The 27,582-nt window shown below is 39.7% G+C and overlaps 1 protein-coding gene across 2 annotated transcripts; it reads left to right on the plus strand.

The window, feature by feature from the left end:
* The first annotated feature begins 7 nt into the window (after positions 1-7).
* On the plus strand, positions 8-26,687 carry LOC126251639 (transmembrane protein 170A). Of its 2 annotated transcripts, XM_049952188.1 has the most exons (4): positions 8-628; positions 708-813; positions 15,482-15,639; positions 24,445-24,550. In XM_049952188.1, exons 1-4 carry the CDS (start codon positions 544-546, stop codon positions 24,465-24,467), a joined length of 372 nt encoding a protein of 123 aa, XP_049808145.1. In that variant the 5' UTR covers positions 8-543; the 3' UTR covers positions 24,468-24,550. The 2 variants fall into 2 exon arrangements, with proteins under 2 accessions (XP_049808145.1, XP_049808144.1); XM_049952187.1 differs by lacking the exon at positions 15,482-15,639 and having other exon boundaries at positions 61-628; positions 24,445-26,687.
* Positions 26,688-27,582: the final 895 nt, after the last annotated feature.

Consider the following 27,582-nt stretch of genomic DNA (forward strand, 5'->3'; position numbering starts at 1 on the left):
ACTCAATATGAAAATAATGCATCTTTGAACTCAGAAGTTTCGCATACATCCTGAGTGATTCGGTTATGCGTCTTTGGTGTCGGGCCAGAGAGTTCAAACACGTTATGGTGGCGAGGAGTAAGGTATGTGAGTGACATGAAATTGTGTTCGGTAGTGTTTTCTCCGTATGTAAATAGGGGACAAGAGTCATCATGATCTCCCGTTTCAAAAGGTACTGGCATTATCATTTACCGAGGGTTCTACCGCAGAGACCCGATGTCATGTTTTCCTTTGATAGTTAAACTTGCCGGACTTTTAACAACAAAACAATTTGAATAGCAGAAAGTAAATAATTCTGGAAGAATACTGTGCTCATTTTCATGCGCTGGTAGCGAGGGGGCGAGGTGGTCAAGGTCGAAAATTAATGTTCAGGAGCAACAGATTTCAGGCTTTTCCAAACGCTATTCGACCTTTATTATAATGGAACAACTAGAAATAACTTTATACGACACTTGAAGTTTAAGAGAGAGAGAATTGTTTGGATAAGCAATTCATCACTTCATAATGTCAACGGAGTCACAAATTCCAGAGGTTGATAGTGGTGCTACTATAAGTCTCGCCCAAAATGATCCACTGAACACTTTTGCTGGTAAGAGCCAAATATATATCTACTCATTTGCTAAAGCCACTGGTAAGAAGACATAGGTAATCGTTATGCTTGTTTCCAGAAATGTGGTACCATGTGTTCCTCTGGGCACTTCTCTCTTCAGTCTTCGTCCATGCAGTTGCTGCAGCTATAGCATTTGCAACACTCAGGAAACACATTTATGGCAAGTAAGTTTGCTATCGTTTTACAAAACCCTAGAAGTCTATGCTGTTGTGTTGATGACATATATAACTGTTGTGTATTGTTACTTGTAGAATACATGCCGTAATGTATTTTATTCACATACCCTCACAAAATAACATAACACTATGATGAAATAATGTCATTCCCTGGAAGTGGAACATTTTTAAGTAATTAGCGGGAACTAATGACGAATGTATTTTTATTTGGAGGAATAATGTTGGGCGAAGTGATGTGAATATAAGAGATACAAGGAAGATATTAACGGAGGAGGCAGGAGATTCAATTTTGCAATAAGAAATTGTCGAAGTATTCAGCCACTTTTAATGTAAAGCAAAGAAATCATTGGCCATGTGTTAGGTTTGGAAGTGTGTTACTTAATGTATTGATGAACTTATCCTGTGTTCTAGACTCCCTGATTCTTATTTGATAAAACTTGTTGGTAGTTGGCAAGGGCCAATATTACACCGCTGCGGTACTATATAGTTCCATTACAACTAGTAGTGAATATTTTCATGTATTGTTGGACCTTTTCTTTCAATATGTTTGAAGGAATTCTGCACTCTTCGCATGAGTTTTTACCAACTCTTCAGAGAAAGTTTGTTATTATGTGAAACAATGAAAATAATTAATATCTTCAAATGCTACTTTTGAGAATTGGACATATTTTGTAAGTCACTTTACTGAAGTTGAGCATGATGGTAAGGCTCTTAGATGAAACTTGTAAAGATCATTTACTTCGTAGTGTTTTCTATGCTTTTGTTCTGATGCTTGGTCCGAAACAAAACATAATTACTACTGTTCATGCAAACTAAGTTGCACTTGGTACAGTGACTGACAGGAGTGACAGTAAATGAGAAATGCATTTACCATTGTTCCCATTATCCACTGTGCAGTGTGTCAACTTAGTTTGTGTGAACAGTACTAACACTGCAAGAGGTAGCTAGGGCTCATTCTGCCCCCCCCCCCTCCTCCATTTTTTTTTTTTTTTTAATCACTACTGTCCTTTCACTGTCCCTGCGTCAAGCATGCTTCTTCCACTCGCCTGTCCCTACACGGATAGTATTTTCAGAATACAGGAGCATTTTATAAGAATTATATATCATTTTAATTCAAGAGCATCCTGCAGAGACCTCTTCAAAAAACTGCGTATTTTTACTAATACTTCAGGATACATGCATTCATTAGTGTCCTTTGTCATTTTATTTCTGTTTTCACTAAAAAAGTGAAAAAACATTAATATAACACTAGGACCATAACCGCTACAAAGACCACAAGGGGGTTGGAATTGGTACAGAAAAGGGGTTAACGGAAACGTCCAATTCCACCCGTCTGCTTTGACCAAGGATGTTACCAATGTGGTGGGAACGATCATTCATAACTACTCCCATATCACGACTATGACATCATTACGTAAACATGACAACAAACACAAAAATAGATCGAAAAACCATCACACACACATTTCTCCAAAAATATGAGGGCGAGTCAAACGAAAACCTTAAATATTTTTTAAAATATTATTCATTGTGCAGAAGTGGTACAAAGCTGTATTACTTTTCAACATAATCTCCCCCACACTCAATGCAAATCCTCCAGCGCTTACAAAGTGCATAAATTCCTTTAGAAAAAAATTCTTTTGGTAGTCTGCGCAAGCATTCATGCACCGTGTGGCGTACCTCTTCATCAGAACTGAACTTATTTCCTCCCATTGCTGTTTTGAGTGGTCCAAACATGTGGAAATCACTTGGGGCAAGGTCTGGTGTGTATGGTGGATGAGGAAGACACCCAAAATGCAGGTCTGTGATTGTTGCAACTGTTGTACGGGCAGTGTGGGGCCTTGCATTGTCATGTTGCAAAAGACACCTGCTGACAGCAATCCATGTCGCTTTGATTTGATTGCAGGCCGCAGATGATTTATTTAGGAGATCATTGTATGATGCACTGGTGACAGAGGTCCCTTTAGCCATGTAATGTTCCAAAATGACGCCTTTTTCGTTCCAAAAGTGTGTCAGCATAGCCTACTCTGCCGATGGTTCTGTTCGAAACTTCTTTGGCTTTGCTGATGAGGAATGATGCCATTCATTGCTCGCTCTCTTCATTTCCGGTTGGTGGAAGTGAACCCAGGTTTCATCCCCAGTAACAATTCTTGCAAGGAACCCATCACCTTCCCATTCAAAGTGCCGAAGTAGTTCTTCACAAGCATCAACACGTCGTTCTCTCGTTTCAGGACTCAGCTGCCATGGCACCCATCTTGCAGACACATTGTGAAACTGGAGCACATCATGCACGATGTGGTGTGCTGACCCATGCTGTAATGTCATTCAGTGTCACTTGGCAGTTTTCGTTCACTATGGTTTCAACTGCTGCAATGTTCTGTGGAGTCACAACTTGTTGTGCCTGACCTGAACGAGGAACATCTTCCACTGAAGTCACACCATTTGCGAACTTCCTGCTCCATTCGTAGACTTGCTGCTGTGACAAACATGCATCACCGTACTGAACCTTCATTCGTCGATGAATTTCAGTAGGTTTCACACCTTCACTATGCAAAAACCGAATGACAGAACGCTATGTGACGGTTTGTGTACATCTGCACTATGCTGCCACCCACAGGCCATTCTGCACTCTGTTTGTAGCACACTTACCGACTTATAGGATAACGGCGCGAAATTTCAATTTGTTATTACAAATTTAAGATATTCATTTGACCCACCCTCATATAATGAAACTAACGGGACAAGCGAGGGAAATTTGCGGTTTTTGGGTGGGGACAAACTAAAAATTAACACATGCCACTAAACCAACAAAAAAATAAAACGATCACTACCTTCCCAAAATTAACCAAAAATATCATCCTCTGGAATCGAACACTTCCCTTGACTTACATGTCACCGCATTCGGGAGGACGACGGTTCAATCCCGCGTCCGGCCATCCTGATTTAGGTTTTCCGTGATTTCCCTAAATCACTCCAGGCAAATGCCGGGATGGTTCCTCTGAAAGGGCACGGCCGACTTCCTTCCCATTCCTTCCCTAATCTGATGAGACTGATGACCACGCTGTCTGGTCTCCTTCCCCAAAACCAACCAACCAACCAACTTACATGTCAACAGAAACTACCGATACCAAATCATGAAACACAAAACTACAACCACGTCCACAATCATCACTACCTCAAAAAACACAAACCAACAAAATTGGAATCGAACACTTCCCTTGACCTATGTAGGTCAACAGCAACTACCGATACCACACTATAAATCTCAAAACTTTCACCACCACCACAGTTAATAGTACCATAAAAAAAGCCCTAGAAAATCAAAATTGGAATTGAACACTTCCATTGACCTGTTATTCTTACGTCTCCACATATAGCTGTCTCTGGTCCGAGACACCGGAACTTTAGTAAGCCTCATTTCTTCACGACACACTGAACACTTCACGACTTCACCCAAAAATTCGAATAGTTGAAGAAATTTTATTAGAGACAATGCACTGTCCCCCATCATCGCCGACAACTGAAAACTGTTGACCTTGTCAGTCATATCCATACCTACCAAAGACATAAACAAAGCAATTTACCAAAATTCACACATGACAAAACAGAAAAAAACTACAATAACGTCGACATAACAAAACCAAAATTGTTAACTCACTGAAAAATATTCCGCTGAAAGCACAGTCACTATTGATACCACACACGTGTAATACTACCACGCAAATGAACCCCATATTCCACATAACACGCTACCCATAAACACACCACCAGAGAGAACCACTGACCTCAACAATACGCCACCTATAAACACGCCACACAAGCAAAATAAACCAAAAACATCACCTAACACACAACACATAAACACACCACCAGAGAGCACCACCGATCACATCAAAACGACACCTACAAACACGCCACTCTCACAAACTAAATTCCATGCCGTCATGACATCACATACAACAACAGCCTTACGTCACGGGTCAAAGCAGATGGGTGGAATCAGATGCTTCCGTTGACCCCAGAAAATAGTCAAATATATAGGTACACGTTTTCAACAACTTATCAGAACACACTTTCTTGTGGATAATGTAGTGGAGCTTAAGACTGAATTAAAGAACTTTCAACTTGGAAACTCCTTTCTCGTAGAAGTCTCTTTCAGAACTCTTTAAATTTACTTTTGTAAGTTAATGTGTAATTAAAATTGGCACTGTAATACAGCAATGTCATTTCATAGTATTGCACTTAAATTAAATGTACATCTTTGACTCTTTTCCTCATCGCAGACGTGTCTCCTTGTAGCCTGTGTGACAGGTGTAATGTATAAATATACTATAAAGTACTGGCAGAATGTAAATAATTTAGAAATAAAGGAGACCATACAGTAGATATCAGAAGCATAGAGCCACTGTGACACACACACGCACACGAATTTTCAATTGTGTGCCTGTTCATGACTCAACACTTCTGCAGTTTAGTGAGTGGTCTCCTCTACTCTTAAATTATTTCTGTAGTGTAATGTGTGTTTGACACATAGCTACTCTTGGTTGTATTGGGGGTGGTATGGCCTTGCTTTATTCTGACCTGAAAACTAATATACCCAACCAGTTATAAGGGGATCCACAGTTAGCTGTATAATCAGAATCAAGGCGTAACTTCTCATGTTTCATATAGACATAGCATTGGTAGAGATGAACACTAAAATGTTAAGAAAAAACTCTTGGACCTGTCTGAAGTCAAGTACCAACTATTTTTGTTTGCATCTGAGTACATCAATCATATTCCATGAATCCCATGTAGGACAGTTCCTACAGTAGCACCCAGCAATAGTCAACAGGTGCAAATAGCAGTCCCATAACATTTCATCAGGTCTGTGAGATGACAAAGTCAGGGAACTGTTTCTTCACAGTACGTGGTATTGCAGGAGATTCAGAAGTGATGCTTTTAATATCAACATAGAATGTGCTACAACATCGAAAGTAACTGGTGTTGAGTGTGCACACTGACCCACATTTACTGTATTCTTGTTGAAGTGACTCTCCAGTAACCCAATAAACCTTGGTTCAGCATGTGCGAAGAGAGGTATGATGGCAGAGCAAATAGAAATCACAGTTGTCCAGGCTCATTTGTCCATACAGTATGCTGGTGAATTTCTGTTTTCAGTGTTTGAGACAATAGTGTTCCTTGTTTTTGATTTTCATGGGCCGTGTGTTCGCTTGAGCTATTGCCAGTGGAGGTGATGATCCATATTACAGTGGCAAAGAGTACTCTTTGCTTCCTTGTATGTCTCAATTTTCTGTGAGTAGATATCTGCAGGTAGCAGTAGCTGTTGTCTTTGTTTATTACTTTGGCAACTGTATTTACCATAAAAAGAATTTATTGTCATGAATTCTACCACAGATAAATGTTTGATGCTCTATGTCCACATGTACAGGGCTATTACAAATGATTGAAGCGATTTCATAAATTCACTGTAGCTCCATTCATTGACATATGGTCACGACACACTACAGATACGTAGAAAAACTCATAAAGTTTTGTTCGGCTGAAGCCACACTTCAGGTTTCTGCCGCCAGAGCGCTCGAGAGCGCAGTGAGACAAAATGGCGACAGGAGCCGAGAAAGCATATGTCGTGCTTGAAATGTACTCACATCAGTCAGTCATAACAGTGCAACGACACTTCAGGACGAAGTTCAACAAAGATCCAACAACTGCTAACTCCATTCGGCAATGGTATGCGCAGTTTAAAGCTTCTGGATGCCTCTGTAAGGGGAAATCAATGGGTCGGCCTGCAGTGAGCGAAGAAACGGTTGAACGCGTGTGGGCAAGTTTCACGCGTAGCCCGCGGAAGTCGACGAATAAAGCAAGCAGGGAGCTAAACGTACCACAGCCGACGGTTTGGAAAATCTTACGGAAAAGGCTAAAGCAGAAGCCTTACCGTTTACAATTGCTACAAGCCCTGACACCCGATGACAAAGTCAAACGCTTTGAATTTTTGGCGCGGTTGCAACAGCTCATGGAAGAGGATGCGTTCAGAGCGAAACTTGTCTTCAGTGATGAAGCAACATTTTTTCTTAATGGTGAAGTGACCAGACACAATGTGCGAATCTGGGCGGTAGAGAATCCTCACGCATTCGTGCAGCAAATTCGCAATTCACCAAAAGTTAATGTGTTTTGTGCAATCTCAGGGTTTAAAGTTTACGGCCCCTTTTTATTATGCAAAAAAAAAAACGTTACAGGACACGTGTATCTGGACATGCTGGAAAATTGGCTCATGCCACAACTGGAGACCGACAGCGCTGACTTCATCTTTCAACAAGTGCTCCACCACACTTCCATCATGATGTTCGGCATTTCTTAAACAGGTGATTGGAAAACCGATGGATCGGTCGTGGTGGAGATCATGGTCAGCAATTCCTCTTATGGCCTCCACGCTCTCCCGACTTAACCCCATGCGATTTCTTTCTGTGGGGTTATGTGAAAGATTCAGTGTTTAAACCTCCTCTAGCAAGAAACGTGCCAGAACTGCGAGCTCGCATCAACAATGCTTTCGAACTCATTGATGGGGACATGCTGCGCCAAGTGTGGGAGGAACTTGATTATCGGCTTGATGTCTGCCGAATCACTAAAGGGGCACATATCGAACATTTGTGAATGCCTAAAAAAACTTTTTGAGTTTTTGTATGTGTGTGCAAAGCATTGTGAAAATATCTCAAATAATAAAGTTATTGTAGAGCTGTGAAATCGCTTCAATCATTTGTAATAACCCTGTATACTCTGAAAGCCCCTGTACAATGTGTGGTGGAGGGTTCATTCTTCAGCTGAGGATGGATTGGTCAATGCCATTGATGTTTTTGTATTTATGTAACATTCTTGGAATCCTTGGGAAACAAATTGGAAGGTGGGTGAGAGGTGGTCAATAGAAGTTTGCGATACCTCCTGTCTGCTTTGCACAGTAATGCAACTGTATTGTTTTGTGTGACATCATGAAGGCGAGTTGTGTTTAAAATGGATTGTGTGTGCAGAGAGCAGGTTTGAATATGCTGTGGTACTATGTAGCGTGGGATGGTTACATTTCTAAAGTGTTTGTGACTGATGTTAGTGATTCCTTGGACTCCTTGAGTGTTGCTTGTGGGAATAATATTGGGAGAATTTCTGGTGGTTTGTTTGTGAGTTATTTTGATGGGTAATAGATTCATTTTCCGGCTTGGAATTATTAGTGCACAATATTGTTTATGGTTGGAGATTTCATTTTATGTGCTATTTTTTGTTAGTTATGGATATAGCTGCTGGTAAACCTTTCAGGATGTGAGGTCATGGTCCAAGAAACTCTTCCGTTCCTGATGTTTCGTCCAGGACTGTGCTTAACATCTTCAGAGATGTTCCTCCACTGAGTGTTGCCGACTGACTGGTTGGACATCCGAGAGCGACATATATACTTTAGGAAAGGGGGCATGGTCGAAGTAACATGTAATAAGCAGAGATAATCCTTGTCAAAGATAAAACTTAACTATCAACTGTCGTCTTGTCAAAGATAAAATTGTCTGGAGATTCTGCGGAGCTACTGTCCATATGTCGCTAAGTTTCATTGCCTCCTCTTTTCTGTTAAAATTATCCTGATGCTTATAAAAGTCAATGGCTTTTCTGCATAGTCATGGATAACAATTTGACTTTTTAAGATAAAATTTCTGTTTCAGAAAACTTCACTTTGTGGTTTCATGACTGAAGAACATGCCCTGCTACAGCTGATCTCTCTATTTTTCCTAGTTGGCAAAGACTTTTGTGCTCTTTTAGCTGTGTATTTATGCTCCTCTTGGTAGTTCCAAAATAAACTTTACCACACGTACACGGAATTTTGTATACACCACATGTCGACAGAGGAGGGCATTTATCTTACACAGATCAAACTACTTGACTTATTTTCTTTGTTGGTCTAAAGACCGGTCTGATGTCATGTTTCTCTCAAAATCTTACCGATCTGACCCATTACTTTATTAATAAAAGGGAGAGTAACTGTATTTTTCCATCGTCGTGGTTCATCCTTGTTTTCAGTCTTCTGTTCCTTTGTCATAAAATACTCTTTACCTCTTTCCCTGAGTAGCCATTTTTTTTCAAAGGCTTGCTTCAAATGTTTTATTTCAGCATCCAGGTGTTATGATGTGCATATCCATTCAGCTCTATTGACAAGACTTTTAATGACACCTCTCTTTTGTTGTGGTTGGTGATTGGAGTTTTTATGCAAATATCTGTCGGTATGTGTTACTTTCCAAAGTTATGAGACGATCCAAAGTTTTGAACATAAATTTTTTCAGAAAGTGACACGTACTGACAGATGTTTGCATAAGAACTCTAATCACCATCCACAACAAAATAGAGGTGTCATTAAAAGTCTTGTCAATAGAGCTGAACAGATATGCACATCAAAACACCTGGATGCTGAAACAAAACATTTGAAGGAAGCCTTTGAGAATAATGGCTACTCAGGGAAAGAGGTAAAGAGAATTTTACGGCCAAGGAACAGAAGACCGAAGGACAAGGATGAACTACGACAACGGAAAAATACAGTTTCTCTCCCTTTTATTAAAAAAGTAATGGATCAGATCGGTAAGATTTTACAGAAACTTGACATCAGACTGGTCTTTAGACCAACAAAGAAAATAAGTCAAGTACTCTGATCTGTGAAAGATAAACACCCTCCTCTGTCGACATGTGGTGTATACAAAATTCCATGTACGTGTGGTAAAGTTTATATGGAACTACCAAGAGGAGCGTGAATACACAGCTAAAAGAGTACAAAAGTCTTTGCCGACTAGGAAAAATAGAGAGATTTGCTGTAGCAGAGCATGCTCTTCAGTCAGGAAACCACAAAGTGAAGTTTTCTGAAACAGAAATTTTATCTACAAAGTCAAATTGTTATCCATGATTATGCAGAGAAGCCATTGACTTTTATAAGCATCAGGATAATTTTAACAGAAAAGATGAGGCAATGAAACTTAGCAATATATGGACAGTAACTCTGCAGAATTGCTAGACAATTTTATCTTTGACAAGACGACAGTTGATAGTTGAGTTTTATCTTTGACAAGGATTATCTCTGCTTATCATGTGTTACTTCGACCATGCCCCCTTTCCTACAGTATATATGTCGCTCTCAGATGTCTGACCAATCAGTCGGCAAGACTCAGTGGAGGAGTGCCTCTGAAGATGTCCAGTGCAATCCTGGATGAAACGTCAGAAACGGAAAGTTTCTTGGACCACGACCTCACATCCCGGTAGGATTACCAGCAGCTATGTCATTCGGTCATGAATGCCTTCATTCTGTGATCAGTTATGGATATGACAGTGATGTTCTCAAGTAGGTTCCTGCAAGCTGCAATGAGGGGATGTGTTGACCATGATTAAATTCCTACGGTTACTTGGTTTAATTGCCAATTACATGTAGTATCACATTTTAGGAGAAGGTAGGAGATTGCTGCATCTTAGGCCAGCATAAGTGGTGTTGCCTGCAGAACAGTGTATGGCTTTCAATCCACAGGAACTCCTGGTTTGAGAATTCTGGGCTGTCCATTCGGGAGATTCTGTTGATGACACGTTATTTCCGTTATTGCTAGATAGACGAATTTGCATGCTGGCTTACTTTGGTTGGTAAGTATGTATGTTTATATGTTCAATCAGGTGTTTCTTGTATATCAAAAAGGTGTTAATGCAATTTTTTATGTATTTTTGTGTTGTGTCCATAGTAGTTGGTAATTATATTGGATAGAGATTCATAGGTATCGTGGAGTTTATTTTACCTACATTGGTGCAGCTAGTTTTTCCATATTAGTTAGGTGTGTGGGTTTTGGTTTTGTGATACAATGGACTTCAGTTCAGTTACGTAGGTCAAGTTATGTGTTTGGTACTGTTTCGTTTTGAGGTATTGTTGGTTTTGATTGAGCTATAGAGATAAAGTGAAATTCTTGGTACCGGTTTCGGAGCTACAGTATGTGCACGTTTTGTGTGTTACGTACAACTTTGGACTCAACGGCAATGAGAAGTGGGCTACAGAGTGGCGCACCAACTGTTGTTGTAGGAAGGCTGGGCAAAGCAGAAATGGCTAGCGAACAAAATAACACAACCAACAGGTGATTTATTTAATAACTTGTATTTCTCCAAGCTTATGAAGACTCATTAAAAATATGGCAGCAGTAAAGACAGTTCAGCTATCACAGTGTTATCTAGGATAAGGCTCGCTGTAGTAAAGCATGAACGATTATGAGTCTTGAGATGCATTTAGGCAGTGTTTGCATAGCGAAGTGGCTCCTAGCACGAGTGGGCTGAGGAGCTGCCGCTGGTCGTCCTATATTGTGGCAGCAGAGGGCGCTCGAAGTACAGAGCTCTGAGGTGTGGCTCAGCAGACATGCACCATTGGGTCCACCAGATCCTCTGTGACTGCTATCGGTGTCAGACGGAAACTTGCCATTCCATTACCAACTGTAGAATACCAGAGGGATGGTGTCTATGTGTGATCCCACATTGTGAAATTGTGGTCTTTATTTTAGCTGTGTAGATCACATGAAATTTCCAGTATTTCTTCCTATTCTCTCCCCCCCTCCCCCCCCCTCCTCCTCCTCCTCCTGATACTAGTTTTCTTAAATATCACTTTGTTTAAGCTTTTTTGCTTAATTTTTGCATTAATATTTGTTTTTGTATGTCTTCATTATTAGGATTGTCATATTTAGTTTTTCCCCGTCCAAAACTCCCATCCCCATGGTTGCCCCATTAGTTTCATGTTAGTTCTGCAGTTAAATGTTGTTCATATTATTTGTCTCTTTTCATGTATGAATGAATGATGTCATGGCTGCCATATTGTAGAAGCTTGAAATAGGGATGTCTGCCATTTTGATGACGTCACGGGTCCAGACCAAGACCTGGTACCATGAACTTCGGTTATACCAAAGAAAGGTGCTGCCTGATGTGAAGCTGTGAGGAGAGGTTGAGAGTTGCACCTGGATAACTGAACCATTGTGAACATTGCCTACGAAAGGCGAGGTTCCGTGTTAATGTCCTAGCACAGCGCGCAGTTTCAATCTGCCCGTAAGTTTCGACATAATGTTGTTGCTCATTCCCTTCCTTCAGTGTTACGTTGACTATGACACTAGAGTTGTATCTGTGTTCCGCATTCTCAGGCACATCTTGGACTGTTTTGTAGTCTATTTCTCTTGCAGGGATTACTGATTGTGACAGTTTTTCTGGTTACCCACTTTGAAGTGTAAGCCAACAGAATAGAGGAAAGGTCTTTACAAAAGGTGAACATATTTTGTGCAGTTTTGTAGTCTACAGGGATCAGTTTGAGCCTTTGATACTACCTGTCGGCTTTTGAGCCTTGACATAAGTTTGTGGATTGTTGGTTTGGTTTGTTGGAGGTTGCTAATCACATTAGTTTATGCTGTGTTTGTAGTCTGTATAGGGTTTGTGGAGAATGGTGTGATTTGTGCTGGTGAAGGCATGTGAGGTAAGTACATGTTACCTCTAGTTTGTGCTCTAGCCTGGTTTGCTTTGTCTGTGTTTGTGTGTTGCGTAGTTTGAAATAGCTGTCAGTTAAGTTCAGTAGCTGTATGTTGTGACACGAAATGGAAGATTTGCAGTCCATAGTTACTTTTCTCCAGAAGTTAAATGTGATCAGTGATTACTGCAAATGTCATATGTGTTCAGAACAAGAGGCTGACTAAATTATCTGCCAGTCGTTCTTCTGACTGATATACACTCCTGGAAATGGAAAAAAGAACACATTGACACTGGTGTGTCAGACCCACCATACTTGCTCCGGACACTGCGAGAGGGCTGTACAAGCAATGATCACACGCACGGCACAGCGGACACACCAGGAACCGCGGTGTTGGCCGTCGAATGGCGCTAGCTGCGCAGCATTTGTGCACCGCCGCCGTCAGTGTCAGCCAGTTTGCCGTGGCATACGGAGCTCCATCGCAGTCTTTAACACTGGTAGCATGCCGCGACAGCGTGGACATGAACCGTATGTGCAGTTGACGAACTTTGAGCGAGGGCGTATAGTGGGCATGCGGGAGGCCGGGTGGACGTACCGCCGAATTGCTCAACACGTGGGGCGTGAGGTCTCCACAGTACATCGATGTTGTTGCCAGTGGTCGGCGGAAGGTGCACGTGCCCGTCGACCTGGGACCAGACCGCAGCGACGCACGGATGCACGCCAAGACCGTAGGATCCTACGCAGTGCCGTAGGGGACCGCACCGCCACTTCCCAGCAAATTAGGGACACTGTTGCTCCTGGGGTATCGGCGAGGACCATTCGCAACCGTCTCCATGAAGCTGGGCTACGGTCCCGCACACCGTTAGGCCATCTTCCGCTCACGCCCCAACATCGTGCAGCCCGCCTCCACTGGTGTCGCGACAGGCGTGAATGGAGGGACGAATGGAGACGTGTCGTCTTCAGCGATGAGTCGCTTCTGCCTTGGTGCCAATGATGGTCGTATGCGTGTTTGGCGCCGTGCAGGTGAGCGCCACAATCAGGACTGCATACGACCGAGGCACACAGGGCCAACACCCGGCATCATGGTGTGGGGAGCGATCTCCTACACTGGCCGTACACCACTGGTGATCGTCGAGGGGACACTGAATAGTGCACGGTACATCCAAACCGTCATCGAACCCATCGTTCTACCATTCCTAGACCGGCAAGGGAACTTGCTGTTCCAACAGGACAATGCACGTCCGCATGTATCCCGTGCCACCCAACGTGCTCTAGAAGGTGTAAGTCAACTACCCTGGCCAGCAAGATCTCCGGATCTGTCCCCCATTGAGCATGTTTGGGACTGGATGAAGCGTCGTCTCACGCGGTCTGCACGTCCAGCACGAACGCTGGTCCAACTGAGGTGCCAGGTGGAAATGGCATGGCAAGCCGTTCCACAGGACTACATCCAGCATCTCTACGATCGTCTCCATGGGAGAATAGCAGCCTGCATTGCTGCGAAAGGTGGATATACACTGTACTAGTGCCGACATTGTGCATGCTCTGTTGCCTGTGTGTATGTGCCTGTGGTTCTGTCAGTGTGATCATGTGATGTATCTGACCCCAGGAATGTGTCAATAAAGTTCCCCCTTCCTGGGACAATGAATTCACGGTGTTCTTATTTCAATTTCCAGGAGTGTATGTGGAGATGTCGACGTGGTTATTTGTGGTAGTCAGTCAGTGAAGTGGTTTCGTTTGAATGATTCGGCTTTAGTTTGTTAGTTGCATTTATATTAACATATTATTTTTTTATGTATGTTCTGTCAGATATGCTGTGCATGAAACAGATGTCAGTGAACATACCATGATTGATTGGTTTTCATTTTGTCATGTAGTCTGTGGGGAAGGGAAGGTTTACACTGGGTTTGTTTTGTGCATGACATTGGTTTTTGCTTCTCTTTTGTGATTCTACAAGGTTTTTGTTGTTTTAAATTGATTTTGAAGAGGGATGGCTTTTTTAATCTCACCTAATAAGTTGACTTTTCATTTTTGTTTAATTGCTATGATAGTTTACTATCTGTATTGATATCTGTTTTTGGGCTTTCCTGTCGAGCTATATAGGTGAAGTAATGTTTTCGGTACTGCATTTTGTTAATTGCTATGTCTTTTTGCTGTTTATGTGTGTATTGGTTTTCTTTATTTTTATCAGTCTTTTGGGTTGAGCTGTACAGATCAGGTGATGTTTTCGATACCAATTGCAGTTAGTTAGCAGTTTTTATTGTCTGATACCAATTGTTGTATCATGTTTTTTTTGTTGCTTTTGTGTTAAGATTTTCATTTATTGTGGTTCTAATTTTAGATTTTATTTTGTACCTACCCAAAACCTCCAATTTTCCACTGTTGCTCTGTTAGGTCCAACATTTATTGCATGACTCCATAATTGATGATTTTTTGTTTTATTGACGGCTTCAGTTTATCTGATACTTCGTACAAGATAGCTGCTCACTACCATATCCTCCATCACTGACCAGAGCTCTCACTTGTGAAGATATGGGAATGTCAGCGAGATTCTCCCTTGGGACAGGAGGGTCGAGGACCTGTCAATAAAAGTAGCTTTCTAAGTGGCTCCTGCACTTTGCCATAGAATGACAATTAGGATACTCGTTGAATTTCTGCAGCAAGACGAAACCGTTACTTGGATAAGTAGCCAGAAATAACTGTCAGTGAAATTTGCGTAGAAAGCCAACATTCTTTTATTGTATTCCAAATTACATTTTTATGCCAATCTGTTGTTCTGAATTTTGTTTTTGTAATTTTAAATATTGATGTCCCAATTTTACAACTCACAAGGTGAATCCAGTGAAAATCTTAGTAAGAATTATTTGTTGTGTGTACATCACAAAACTACCATCACTTTTATACATACCCTACAAAGTTTTTGAATTCCCTTGGAGTAGAATTCATTTAGGAGACAGTGCAACTATTTGTGCACTGTATGGTGCACAACTACATTGAACAGAACTACTGATAGCCCAATGTTTCTTTTAGTTGTGGAAACATATGTAAATAATTCTCGTAAAGATCTAGTGCATATAACAAATGGGAAAGACAAACTTAAGATATCATCAGGTAGACTGTGAAATTGGAGAACTTTCTGGATAATGTGGTGTGCTCATCCATGACTTACGTTTACAGTTCATTCAGTGTCATTACTTGCATCTACATATATGCTCTGCAAACCAATATGAGATGCCTGGTAGAGGGTACATCCAGTGGCAATAGGCAGTTTTTCCACTGTGATGTCGTCAACAGCTGTGGTGTTTCCTGGAGTTACGATGTGATGCCTGATCCAGGTGAGGACCGTCAGCCATGGATATTTTAGTGTTTCAGACTTGTGACTTTATTCATAGCATTGCTGAATCAAACATGCATCACCATACTGGAATAACATTCTACATTGAATTTCAATAGATTTTATGTCTTCACAATGCAGGAACTAGATAACAAAACATTGTTCATCGCCGGTGCAAGTGTCTAGTTGGGGGCAGCAGCTTGTACAATGTTCTTGTTTGGTGTTCAAGCACCTGCACGATTCTGCCACCTAGTGAACAAGTGACAGACTGATAGGAATTTGCTTACCAAGTGGCAGACTACTGGTGCCGTTTTGTTTAATAAATTCCACAATAGCTGTCTTGTCCTAATTTTTGTAGTGTGAGAAATTGTACAGAGTGGAAAATTGACAAATGGAGTATCAAATTGATGGGTGTGAGGTCTAGTTTTGGAGTGGAGAGGGTGGCGAGGAGGGGGGTGGGTGGATTAATAGCTTGAAAAAATCAGGGTAATTAAGAAAAACTTAATTAGTGATTTGAGGGGAAAATTGAAATATTTCATGAAACAGCTGAAATGATGTATCAAAGTTAATCTCTTAAAGGCCTAGCTAATTCGCACATAAAAAGTTATATTGGTGTGATATTTAATTGTGGAGTACTATGTCCAGCACATTTTGAAGACAGAAGACACTAGGAAAACAAATGAAATTTCAATAAGAACAATCTTTTTGAACAAAACTTGAAAATAAAAAAGTTGGTCATAGGTTGTGTGAAAAGATTTGTCTAAAAAGAAATAAAATAGATTAGGGAAGCATGTCAGATGCTTTTGAATGATGCCCAAAATCATGTACAGCAAATGAGGTGCATCAAATGTTTCTTTAATCTATTTTATTTCTTACTTTTAGACAAATCATTTCACAAAACATTTGACCATTTTTATCCTCTTTTTCTTTCACACACACATTTGTGGTTTTCATTTGGATCAATCATATATTTACACTGACAATGAGATGTCCCCAGCAGTAGACAATAGGATTGATAGTTTGAAAATGTCCATACAGTGACGTTAATGCTCCTGGTATCACACCCTGCAGCCATTCAGCCTGGTGGGCCGTCATTTGCAAATAGCCATTGGAGAAAAAAAATTGGAGTTTTGTATGATGCTCCAGAGCTTAAAAAAAATACAGGTTGCAGTTGCAGTTAAGTCTCCGAAGGAAGCACTCGAGAATCCACAACATCCAGAAGCAGATGCACCCAGTATGAAAATATCAGTAATTTTTGAGAGGTGCATATGGGGCATGAAGATGGCATATTGAGTTGTTGAAAATGGTAACGAAAACAAAATAAATTAACTTCTCAATTTGCATGGCTGTTTAGTGAATTTGTGTGTTAAAGAAAAATATGGATTGGTTGCGTAGTGTAATGGTCACAGCAAGGGCCTCCTAATCAGGAGGTTAAGGGTTTGAATCTCATCAGAGGCTTTGAATTTTTTTGTAATATTTATGAAAATGACTTAAACCTTTATTTTTATTCAGTTAATTGGAATTTCAGAAGGGTGTGTGTAGTAACTCTGCTTAAGCTGCACTGTTATTTAGAGTATTTCCATTGCTATCCTGCAGAGAAGGCATTGATTGTGTGTTGTAACTACCATACTTTATTTACAAACCAATTTCTACCAAGTTTTGAGACAGAGTTTTGTTATGGAAATTATTATAAGCACTTCACATTGGAGACCGCACAAAATTTTGACCTTCTGTAAAAATCTACCAATCTTTGGGGATTTTTGCGATCGTTTAAATTTGGCATGCTTTTTTTTTTTTTTCATTTCTGTAAGTGTTCAGACGTGTTGTGTATCGTGGAGGATCAGCTCCATCGTTTGTTAATTTATTTGACATAAATTTCTCAAGTGCTGTCAATAGTATTTCTTTGAATTCAAACCACATGTATTCTACACTTACATTGTAATGTGGGAGGAGTGGAAATTGTGTATAAGGAAGGCACCAAGCAGAATTATTATCTGCTTTTTGGAATAAATATATTTTTCGTTTATTTTTTTGTGGGATTTGGGAGTTACAGTATTTCAGTCTTGCTATTACAACCGTGTGTTCACTAATCCCTGTATCCATTTTTATGCTCGTTATTTCCTCAGGATTATTTGTTGCTAAGAGGTTTGGTGTGTTTTCAAAACCATTTACTATTCGAATTGGCTCATGAACTAATTGTTCAAAATAATTTTCAGAGAATGTGTTTAGCACAATTTCGGATGACATTTTATGCATACCTCCAGATTTAAACATGGTTTTTTGCCAACATATCAAGGGTAAATTGAAGTCGCCACCAATTATATGAATTGGGTACATGTTTGAAATTAGACTCAAGTTTTCTTTGAATCGTACAGCAGTCATATTATCTGAGTTTGGAGTTCAGTAAAACAATCAAGTTATTACTTTATTCCAACTGTCAAGAATGAACTCTACCTATACTAACCCACAGGTACAAAATAAACCACTCACTGTTTTAATGTTTCCTTTGTGGACAGTGAGAGATCATTCTAATATACAACACATATTTTAAATCGCATTGTATTGTAAGATTTCCAGATAACAACAGTTATAATAATTGTGTTATTGGTACGCCTATTACCTAATTACTTCCTGGCCATGCGCATCATTGCCTTCCCATAAAGATTACCAACTTCACACAAGCCTTGCTGGTGTTGCAGTCACAAATCTGAAGACTGGTTTGGTTCAGCTTTCCACATTACCATATCCTGTGTAAGCTGTTTCATTTCTTTATATTTCAGCTTACATTCATTTCAGCTTGCTAACTGTATTCAAGGCTTGTTCTCCCTTTACAGTTTTTAACCCCCCCCCCCCCCCCCCCCCGCCACACACACACACACACACACACACAAAACTTCCATCTGTTATAAAAATAACTTTTCCTTGGTGTCTCAGAATGTGTCCTATCAACCAATCCCTTCATTTAACCAATTTGTGCCTTGAGGCTCTTCTCTCTCTGATTTGATTCAATATCACATCATTAGTTACTCAACTGACCCATCTAATCTTCTGCATTCTTCTGTTGCAGCACTTCTGAAAAGTTCTTTTGTTCTCATCTACTGTTCACCCTCCACATTTCTCTGTCACATAATGCCACAGTCTTTACAGACTTTCTCATTGGCTTCCATTACTGCTTATTTATTGTACAGATTGAATAACGTGGGAAATAGATTACCGTACAACCCTGTTTTCCTCCCTTCTCAGTTACTGCTTACCTTTCATGCTTTCATGTTTGACATCTGTAACTACAGGCTGTTTTTTTACAAGTTTTTGATAACTTTTGCCATCCAATAGCTTCAGAATTTTAAGAGTTTACTCCAATCAGTATTGCTGGTTCGGAACCTATAAAAACTGTAAGTGTACATTTGCCTTTCTTCAGTCTGTCTTCTAAGATAAGTTTGTTACTGTAGGGAACTGTAGGTTATTCCTAGATTACGTGTCTCATATGTCCTGCCGACCAGATGGAACAATTTGGTCATGGTTAGTTTACCAACGATCTTTAATAATTCTGAGGGAATGTTACCAATTCCTGATGCTTTGTTTCCGCTTATGTCATTCAGTGCTCTGTCACGTTTCTTGTGCACCGTTTTAACCTCTACCTCATTTTTATTCATTTCCTCTTCACTTTTTATACACACATCAAAATGAGTTTTGCATCACCTCAGTTCCCAGAACTCCAGAAGATAGATGTTGACTGTGGATATTGTATCACAGACACAGTCCCTTTGACAGTTCAGAGATGTCACTAAACTCGCCCATAGATGTAAACAACCATGCATGAGCAGTGCCTATTAGATGGAGGGGGTCCGACAGCCGATCAGTTCCAATCGTTCCACCAGGAAGGAGGTGCATGGCTCATGTTGTCTGTAGTTCAACGATGCCTAGACAGTCAATACCGCAGTTCGATCACGTCCGCATTATTACTTTGTGCCAGGAAGGGTGCTCAACAAGGGAAGTGTCCAGGCGACTTGAAGTGAACCAAAGCGATGCTATTTGGACATGGAGGAGATAGAGAGACAGGAGCTGTCAATGACACACATCGCTCAGGACGCCCAAGGGCTACTACTGCAGTGGATGACCTCTGCCTATGGACTATGGCTTGGAGGAACCCTGACAGCAGTGCCACCATGTTGAATAATGCTTTTTGTGCAGCCACAGAACATCGTGTTATGACTCAAACTGTGCGCAATAGGTTGCATGATGCGCAGCTTCACTCCCGACGTCCATGGTGAGGTCCATCTTTGCAACCACGACATCATGCAGCACGGTACAGATGAGCCCAACAACATGCCGAATGGACCACTCAGGTTTGGCATCACATTCTCTTCACTGATGAGTGTCGCATATGCCTTCAACCAGACAGTCGTCGGAGACGTGTTTGGAGGCAACACGGTCAGGCTGAATGCCTTAGACACACTGTCCAGCAAGTGCAGGAAGGTAGAGGTTCCCTGCTGTTTTCGGGTGGCATTATGTGGGGCCGACGTCATGGAAGGTGCCGTAACGGCTGTACGATACGTGAATGCCATCCTCCAACCGACAGTGTAACCATATTGGCAGCATATTTGCGAGGCATTCGTCTTCATGGATGACAGTTCGCACCCTAATAGTGCACGTCTTGTGAATGACTTCCTTCAGACTAGAGTGGCCAGCATGTTCTCCAGATATGAACCCTATCGAACATGTCTGGGATAGATTGAAAAGGGGTGTTTATGGATGACGCGGTCTACCAACCACTCTGAGGGATCTACACCGAATCACTGTTGAGGAGTGGGATAATCTGGTCCAACTGTGCCTTGATGAACTTGTGGATAGTATGCCACAACGAATACAGGCATGCATCAATGCAAAAGGACATGCTACTGGGTATTAGAGGTACTGGTGTATACAGCAATCTGGACCACCACCTCTGAAGGTCTCACTGTATGTTAATACAACATGCAATGTGTGGTTTTCATGAGCAATAAAAAGGGTAGAGATGATGCTTACGTTGATCTCTCTCCCAATTTTCTGTACAGGTTCTGTAACTCTCGGAAACCGAGGCAACGTAAAACTTTTTTTTATGTGTGTATAATCTTAAAGTTTCTTTGCTTAATATAGCCTCTCTATATATTCCTTCCACTTTTCATTCCTCTTAACTTTGCTTCATACATGCATGCCATCTGAGCTTTTGATGTTATAGAGATTCTTTTCTTTTCTGTGAAAGTCTGTGTAACTTCCCTGTAAGTGACATACACCTTGCCTCTAGTCCTGATGCTGTCTCTTCTAGCTGTGCCTGTCTCTTCTAGCTTTTCTTACTTTGCAGTTCCTGTCAATCTCAGTTTTTAATGCATCTATAATGCAGTTTTTCTGTTTCATTTGCTGTGTTATTATGTTATTTTCCTTTTTTAGTCAATTTGAATGTATCTTGGGCCATCAAAGTACAGGTTGCATCAAAAAAATGTACACACTTTGAAGCGTCATAGAAAATTTATTTCCCATTCTACAATGTTAAATTTCAGGAAATGGAAAGCTTAAAGTCCAATTGGAAAAATAAATGTACTTTGCAAATGTGATTAATTTTCAAACTGGTGGCCTTCAGCATCAATACATTTCTGAGTACGAGTCACCACTGATTCTGTACATCGTATCAAAGTGTCCAATGAGATTTCTGGGCACACTGCCTGAATCTCATTCCAAAGTGTGCCCTCATACATCCCTATGATAGTGTGGTGGGGCGCCATCTTGTTGGAAATAAAACTCATCATTACCGCATAATTCACGAATGGCAGGGAATATGGGGTCAGCGAGCATTGTTAGGTACGTTTCTCCAGTAACAGTACCTTCAAAGCGGAAAGGCCCAATGAGCCCCTTGCAGACAAACCACACCACACATTTACAGCAGGCAAATTCACAGCCTTTTCAACTGTAATGTGAGGATTATCTTCAGCCCAGTACCCACAATTGTGCGTATTGACAGTTCCATTGAGTTTGAATTGGGCTTCATCTGACCAAATTATGCTACCCATAAATCCCAGTTCATGTCTCACCATCTCCTGAACCCATTCACAAAATTCTAACCTTCGATCTGGATCGTCATCACTTAGCTGTTGCACCAGCCTTGGAATGTACACACGAAACATAACATTACTTTCTCACAGATATTTAACCTTGTAGAACTGGAAATAAATTGTCTATGACAGTTCAAAGTGTGTATACATTTTTTTGGTGCACCCTGTATTTGAAGTTGGCTTTATCTTTTTGCGTAACTTTTATATCCACATCCACTTCCATACTCTGCCAACCACTGTAAAGTGCATGTTAGAGGCTACTTCCTATTGTACCACATATAATGGTTTCTTCCCATTCCATGTCCGAAGTGTACTTATGGGAGCAACATGTAGAGGATTGTAATACATTCTTTGTTCTCTCTTAATACTGGAACTTGAAAATATGTAAGTAGACTATTACGGGATAATTGACATTTATCTCCCAGCATCTGATAATTCAGGCATGTCAGCTTTTTCATAATACTCTCTCATGATTCAAAAAAATATCTTACATCCAAGCTGTCCTCCTTTGTATATATTCATCATCTTGTCATCTCTGTTTGTTAAGGGTCCCCCTACACTTGAGCAATATTGTAGAAGCAGTCTCCTTTGCAGGTTTATTCTAAGTGCAATCCCCTTTCTAAATTGATTCCATGAACCAATATCTGCCAGATACCTTACGCACAGTTGAGTCTATGTGATCATTCCGGTCTATACCCCCACAGATTATTACACCTAGGTGTTTTTATAAGTTGGATTTATTCAGTTGGTGTCTCTTTGATGGTGTGGTCAAAGAATATTACTTTCTGCATTTTGTAAAGAACACATTTTACATTTCTGGGCATTTAAAGATAACTGTCAGTCTTCACACCACTTTGATTGAATCTTATCAACATCTGAATGGATATTAGTGCAGACTCTTCAATTAATATATCATTGTAATTACTGCATCACCTGCAAAAAGTCTGACATACTGTTAATGTTGTCTTCCTCTCACTAAAATGTAACATTAACAGCTGATGTCCCAACACATTTCCATGGACCACACATGAAGTTACTTTTACGTCTGTAAATTATTCACTATACAACATAAAATGTTATCTCCTTACTTCCAAGAAATCTGTAGTGTAGTCACAAATTTTGGCCACTGCCATGTACGGTCATATTGTATTTTTGTTAGTAAAGGTTGGTATAGTAAGGATTCTGATGTTTTTTCGGATTCAAGAAACACTGCGTCCACGTTACTGCCTTGACCCATAGCTTTCAGGATGTCATGTGAGGAGAACAAGAATAAGGTTCTGCATGACAGTTGCCTTCAGAATCTGTGCTGGTTGGCATGGAGGCAATCATCTGTTTAAGATATCTCATTGCGTTTGAGTTGACAACTTGTTCTTAGATTCTACAACAGCTGGATCACTTCTACTGCTCTGGTAGATGGGTTTGACCATGTTTTTGGGTTTGAGTGATTTATGTTACCTAATGGTTAAGAGTGGGGAAAACTCAGTTGCAAATTTTGTATAGAATTTGATAGGGGGTTCCACTGGGCACTTTGACCTTGTTCAATTTTAGTTATTCCAGATTTATTCAATGCCATTGACACTAGTACCCATATCACCCATTTTGTCAAGATACAAGAATCAAACTTCGGCAGTACTTCTGGGTCCTTCTTTCCAAAGAAAACTTTGAAAATGCTTTTGCATAGTGATCCTTAGTTTTAGTTTGTGTGTCATCCATGAGGATCTAGACACTAACTTTGGTGTCACTGATAGCCCTTTTGTATGACAGGAATTGAGACAGGTCTTTAATAATATTCTGCTATGGTATTTATTCAGTGGTTCATGCATTCCATATTTGACAACCAAACATACATCATTCTCTCTCTCTCCTCTCTCTCTCTCTCCTCTCTCTCTCTCTCTCTCTCTCTCTCTCTCTCTCTCTCTCTCTCCTGTTTGTTTCACAACTATTGTGCTCCTGAATTCTTGTGTTTTGTTTTACACCTATTGTACAGCAGTCACTGTTTCTTTACAAGTTTTGTTACCTAGACTGTATACCACAGAGGTTCCCCCCTGCAGAGTTTAGTGCTTTGACTTCCTTGTTGAGATAACACTTCTGACTCTTTATTTAGTTTACATAATATGTTAGCCTTTGTACTTCTTTTAGTTCATCCTCTGTTGCTTTCCGTACTTCCTTCAAAGCTTCCCATTGTAATTCATCCCCTTTTTCAGTCAGTTGTTGCGTCATGCTGTCTTTGAAACTCTGTGATCTACATTTTTTGTAGTACAATTTTGCTTTAGTTGAATTCCATTATTTATTTGACTTAAGATGGGGTAAAAATACTGTGTTTGAAATTATATGTCCGTAGTGCTATCCAGTAGTTCCATTCCTGCCTTGTAATTGTAACTGCCTCTTCAATTTGAGTTATCTTCATTTTTAAAGTGTAGTCTAGTTTCTACTAACATTTATCCAATATGACTAGGAAAAACTTCCAGCAGTATGACTAGGAAAAGGTTACATAAATTCAGCCTATTTTTAGAAGTATAGTGTTATAAACTTACTTAATGGGGTACTCGGTTATTGATTCAGTACTGATCTCTCTCCATAATGGGAAGCCTTGAGCTTGCTTTGATTTTGTTTTTTATAAGTTTTATGTTGATTGTAATTCAACATATGACTCCTAACTGTAATTGTGAAATTTAATTTATTGCATTGTGTGCAGCATACTAATAAACAGTATTTTTCAGGTTTTTCCCAGTCTTCATCCTAATCATGGGTGTCTTAGCACCTTTGGCTTCAGGTGTGGTAAGTAGTGCTGCTGTGGCATTTGTGTACGACTCCTCTAATATGCCAATGCGGGCATTATATGCATTGTTCTGGGGAGTTGGACAAACTGTTGTGGCAGCCTGCATTGGTCTCACTCGGATACTTGCAACATTATAACAGCCAACCATTAATCTCTATGTTCTTAAGCATGAAAAGCGAGCCATCTTCAACTGAAATATCAAAGCTTTAAGCTGCAACAGAGATTTATACTCCGTGTCCTTAAAATATGGTTAATTCAGAAGTTTCTGTCTCTCAGACTCTTGCTGCACTAGTAATCGGTGACAGTAGACAATGACGAAATTGCTGTTTTTATTCAATAGTTAATGTTATGTTTCTAAAATTAATTCTGTGTTGTAATCATTTGTGTGCTTGATGATTGCTCTAGTGATTATTCTCGGTAAAAGTGAGTGGTTCTCCAATGTTAAGTAAATTAATTCTAAGAATTCTTCATAGTTACACAATTTTAGTTCTCTTTGTGCTTTTTGATAATTCAGCCCAGTGAAATTTGACACTTCAGAGAAATACTGTATTCCTCCTCCTACTTCAAAAGTTGCTACCACAATATTTGCCTACCATTATAAGCTTTTAATCCACGTGTTTGAAGACCTAACATCATTATTGTGACATACTGTTCTACACCCATACCATTTGGCATTGATTATTGTGCTGGTTGTGTAGCATTAATAATTTATCTACGTCTTACAGATGCTGTGTCTGTGATATGTGTGAAAAATTTTCTTTACTACTGTTTTCTGGCAGGAGGTTTGAATAACAGAGATTGTACTTATTTTTCTGTTGTTGCCCCAGTAATGCCCATATTATTGCAATCTGGCCAGCATAGACATTAATCTTATTTTATATGAAAAAAGCATTTGTATAAATTTTATTGTACATATAGCGTATTTTGATTTAATTAGTACAAAAGCAACATCATTCCTACGTTAAAAAAAAAAAAAGGTTTTGCTATGCTGACAGTTCTGTTGTTGGTGGGAACCAAATGGTAAGCTGTAGGCTCATTGTGAGTGGTTGCCATTATAGTTGATCCCGCCATTGCAGCAACCATATTTCAAAAGTTCCTCAGGAACTAGTTCATTGAATTTGAGATTATCTTCTCATCCCTAATAGTCCTATTACTTAATTACCTAATGGATATTAAAGCACAAAACATATTCAACTTCCTGTAATTTAATAAAATTTTCTGGAAATGCAAATGAGTCATGTACTTACTGCAGCATTCGTAATGGTTGCACAGAATTTCTTGTATATAATAATGAAAATAATGTAAATATATATTGTAAGCTGTACAGATACATATTGTACAATATATTTTTATGACTAAGAATAGTGGATCATATAAATGGATCACATTATCATGAATTTTTTACTTTGCAGTCAATGAGAATATGTAAATACATTTGTGTATATATTGCAGATTATGTAAGCACATCATTGCGAGATAAAGTTGTTTAATTTTATATATGGATCAGATGAAACATTTGTTGTGTTTGTCATATATTAGGTTAAGTTTTTACCTTTTTTCAGAGACTGCATTTTAGTCTGTACGTGATAGGCAGTAAATTTTCTGTATATAAAGCTATTCTTTTTAAACCCATTTTTATGGCTGATTCATTATAAGAATTCAGTTGTGTATATACATTATCTCACTCAAAAATGTTTGTAATATTGTTGTGTGTTTAATAAGTCAAAATGTGGTGATGAAGGATTGATCTCAGTTTTAAAGACTCATGTTGTTCACATGGTTTTCAAAGTATTTTAATTTTTTGAAGAAGTGTGTGTGTGTGTGTGTGTGTGTGTGTGTGAGAGAGAGAGAGAGAGAGAGAGAGAGAGAGAGAGAGAGAGAGAGAGGATTTACTGCAGGCTTCACTTTGTGCAGACTGAATAATGTATTGCTGTTTGTAAATTTTATAATAGATCCAGTATTATTAATAGCTTCCTGCTGTACAAGTCCTAAATGTTAAGCATAATTTTTGAATGGCATCCTTTGGTACCATATTAAAAAAAAGTAAAAAAGTAAAAATTGTTTACCAATTTTTATAACTAAGAATGAGTCCAGCAGTTTAATATGTAGAAAATTGTTTGCACACTAGTTTTCAATATGATAAATATTGAGAATAAAATTTTGTTACAAGAATTTATAAAAATATTTTTTGGAGCATAATTTTATTTCTGATTTCCTTTTCCCTTCTGATTCACAGGGTATGATGAAATGGTTTTAATTGCAAATGATTCTGAATGTGCTTGTTGCTATTCAATACCCATTACATGTTCTACTTTTTGAGGTGTGTCAATGTGGCAGGTCAGGACTTTATTTCAGTTTGGAAAAAAACTTTTTGGAAGGTAAGAGGGGAGGTGGGGGACGGGGGGAGAGCACCTGCTGGGTGCACCCTTATTCACAGGGTGTGTGTTTATGAACGTCATAATATTTTTCACTCACACTGCTCAGTGCAGGGCTCCCTTCAGGCATGTAACCTGTTGTATTGTACTATTATCTAAATCTATGCTCTGCAAACCACCATGAGGTACATAGCAGAGGGTACGCCCCATTGTACCATTTATTAGAGTTTCTTCCTGTTCTGTTCATATAGGGAACAGGGAAAGAATGTTTGAATGCCTCTGTGCGTGCAGTAATTATTCGAATCTTATCCTCATGATACCTATGTGAGCGATACGCGGGGGCTGATAGTATATTCCAAGAGTAATCGTTTAAAGCTGATTCTTACAACTTTGTTAGCGGACTGTCTCAGGATAATTTATATCCATCTTCAAGAGTATTCCAGTTCAGATCCTTCGGTATCTCTGACACACTCTCCCATGTATTAAGCAAACCTGTTACCATTCGTGCAGTGCTCTGTATACGTTCAAAATCCCCTCTTAGTCCTTTCTGGTACGGGTCCCACTCACTTAAGTAATATTCTAGATCTGGTTGCATGAGTGATTTGTAAGCTATCTCAATTGTAGATTGATTGCACTTCCCCAGTATTGTCCCAATAAACTGAGTCTACCATCTGCTTTATTCATGACTGAACCTATGTGATCAT

This window comes from Schistocerca nitens, chromosome 4 (assembly GCF_023898315.1).
Source record: "Schistocerca nitens isolate TAMUIC-IGC-003100 chromosome 4, iqSchNite1.1, whole genome shotgun sequence".
Lineage (NCBI taxonomy): Eukaryota > Metazoa > Arthropoda > Insecta > Orthoptera > Acrididae > Schistocerca > Schistocerca nitens.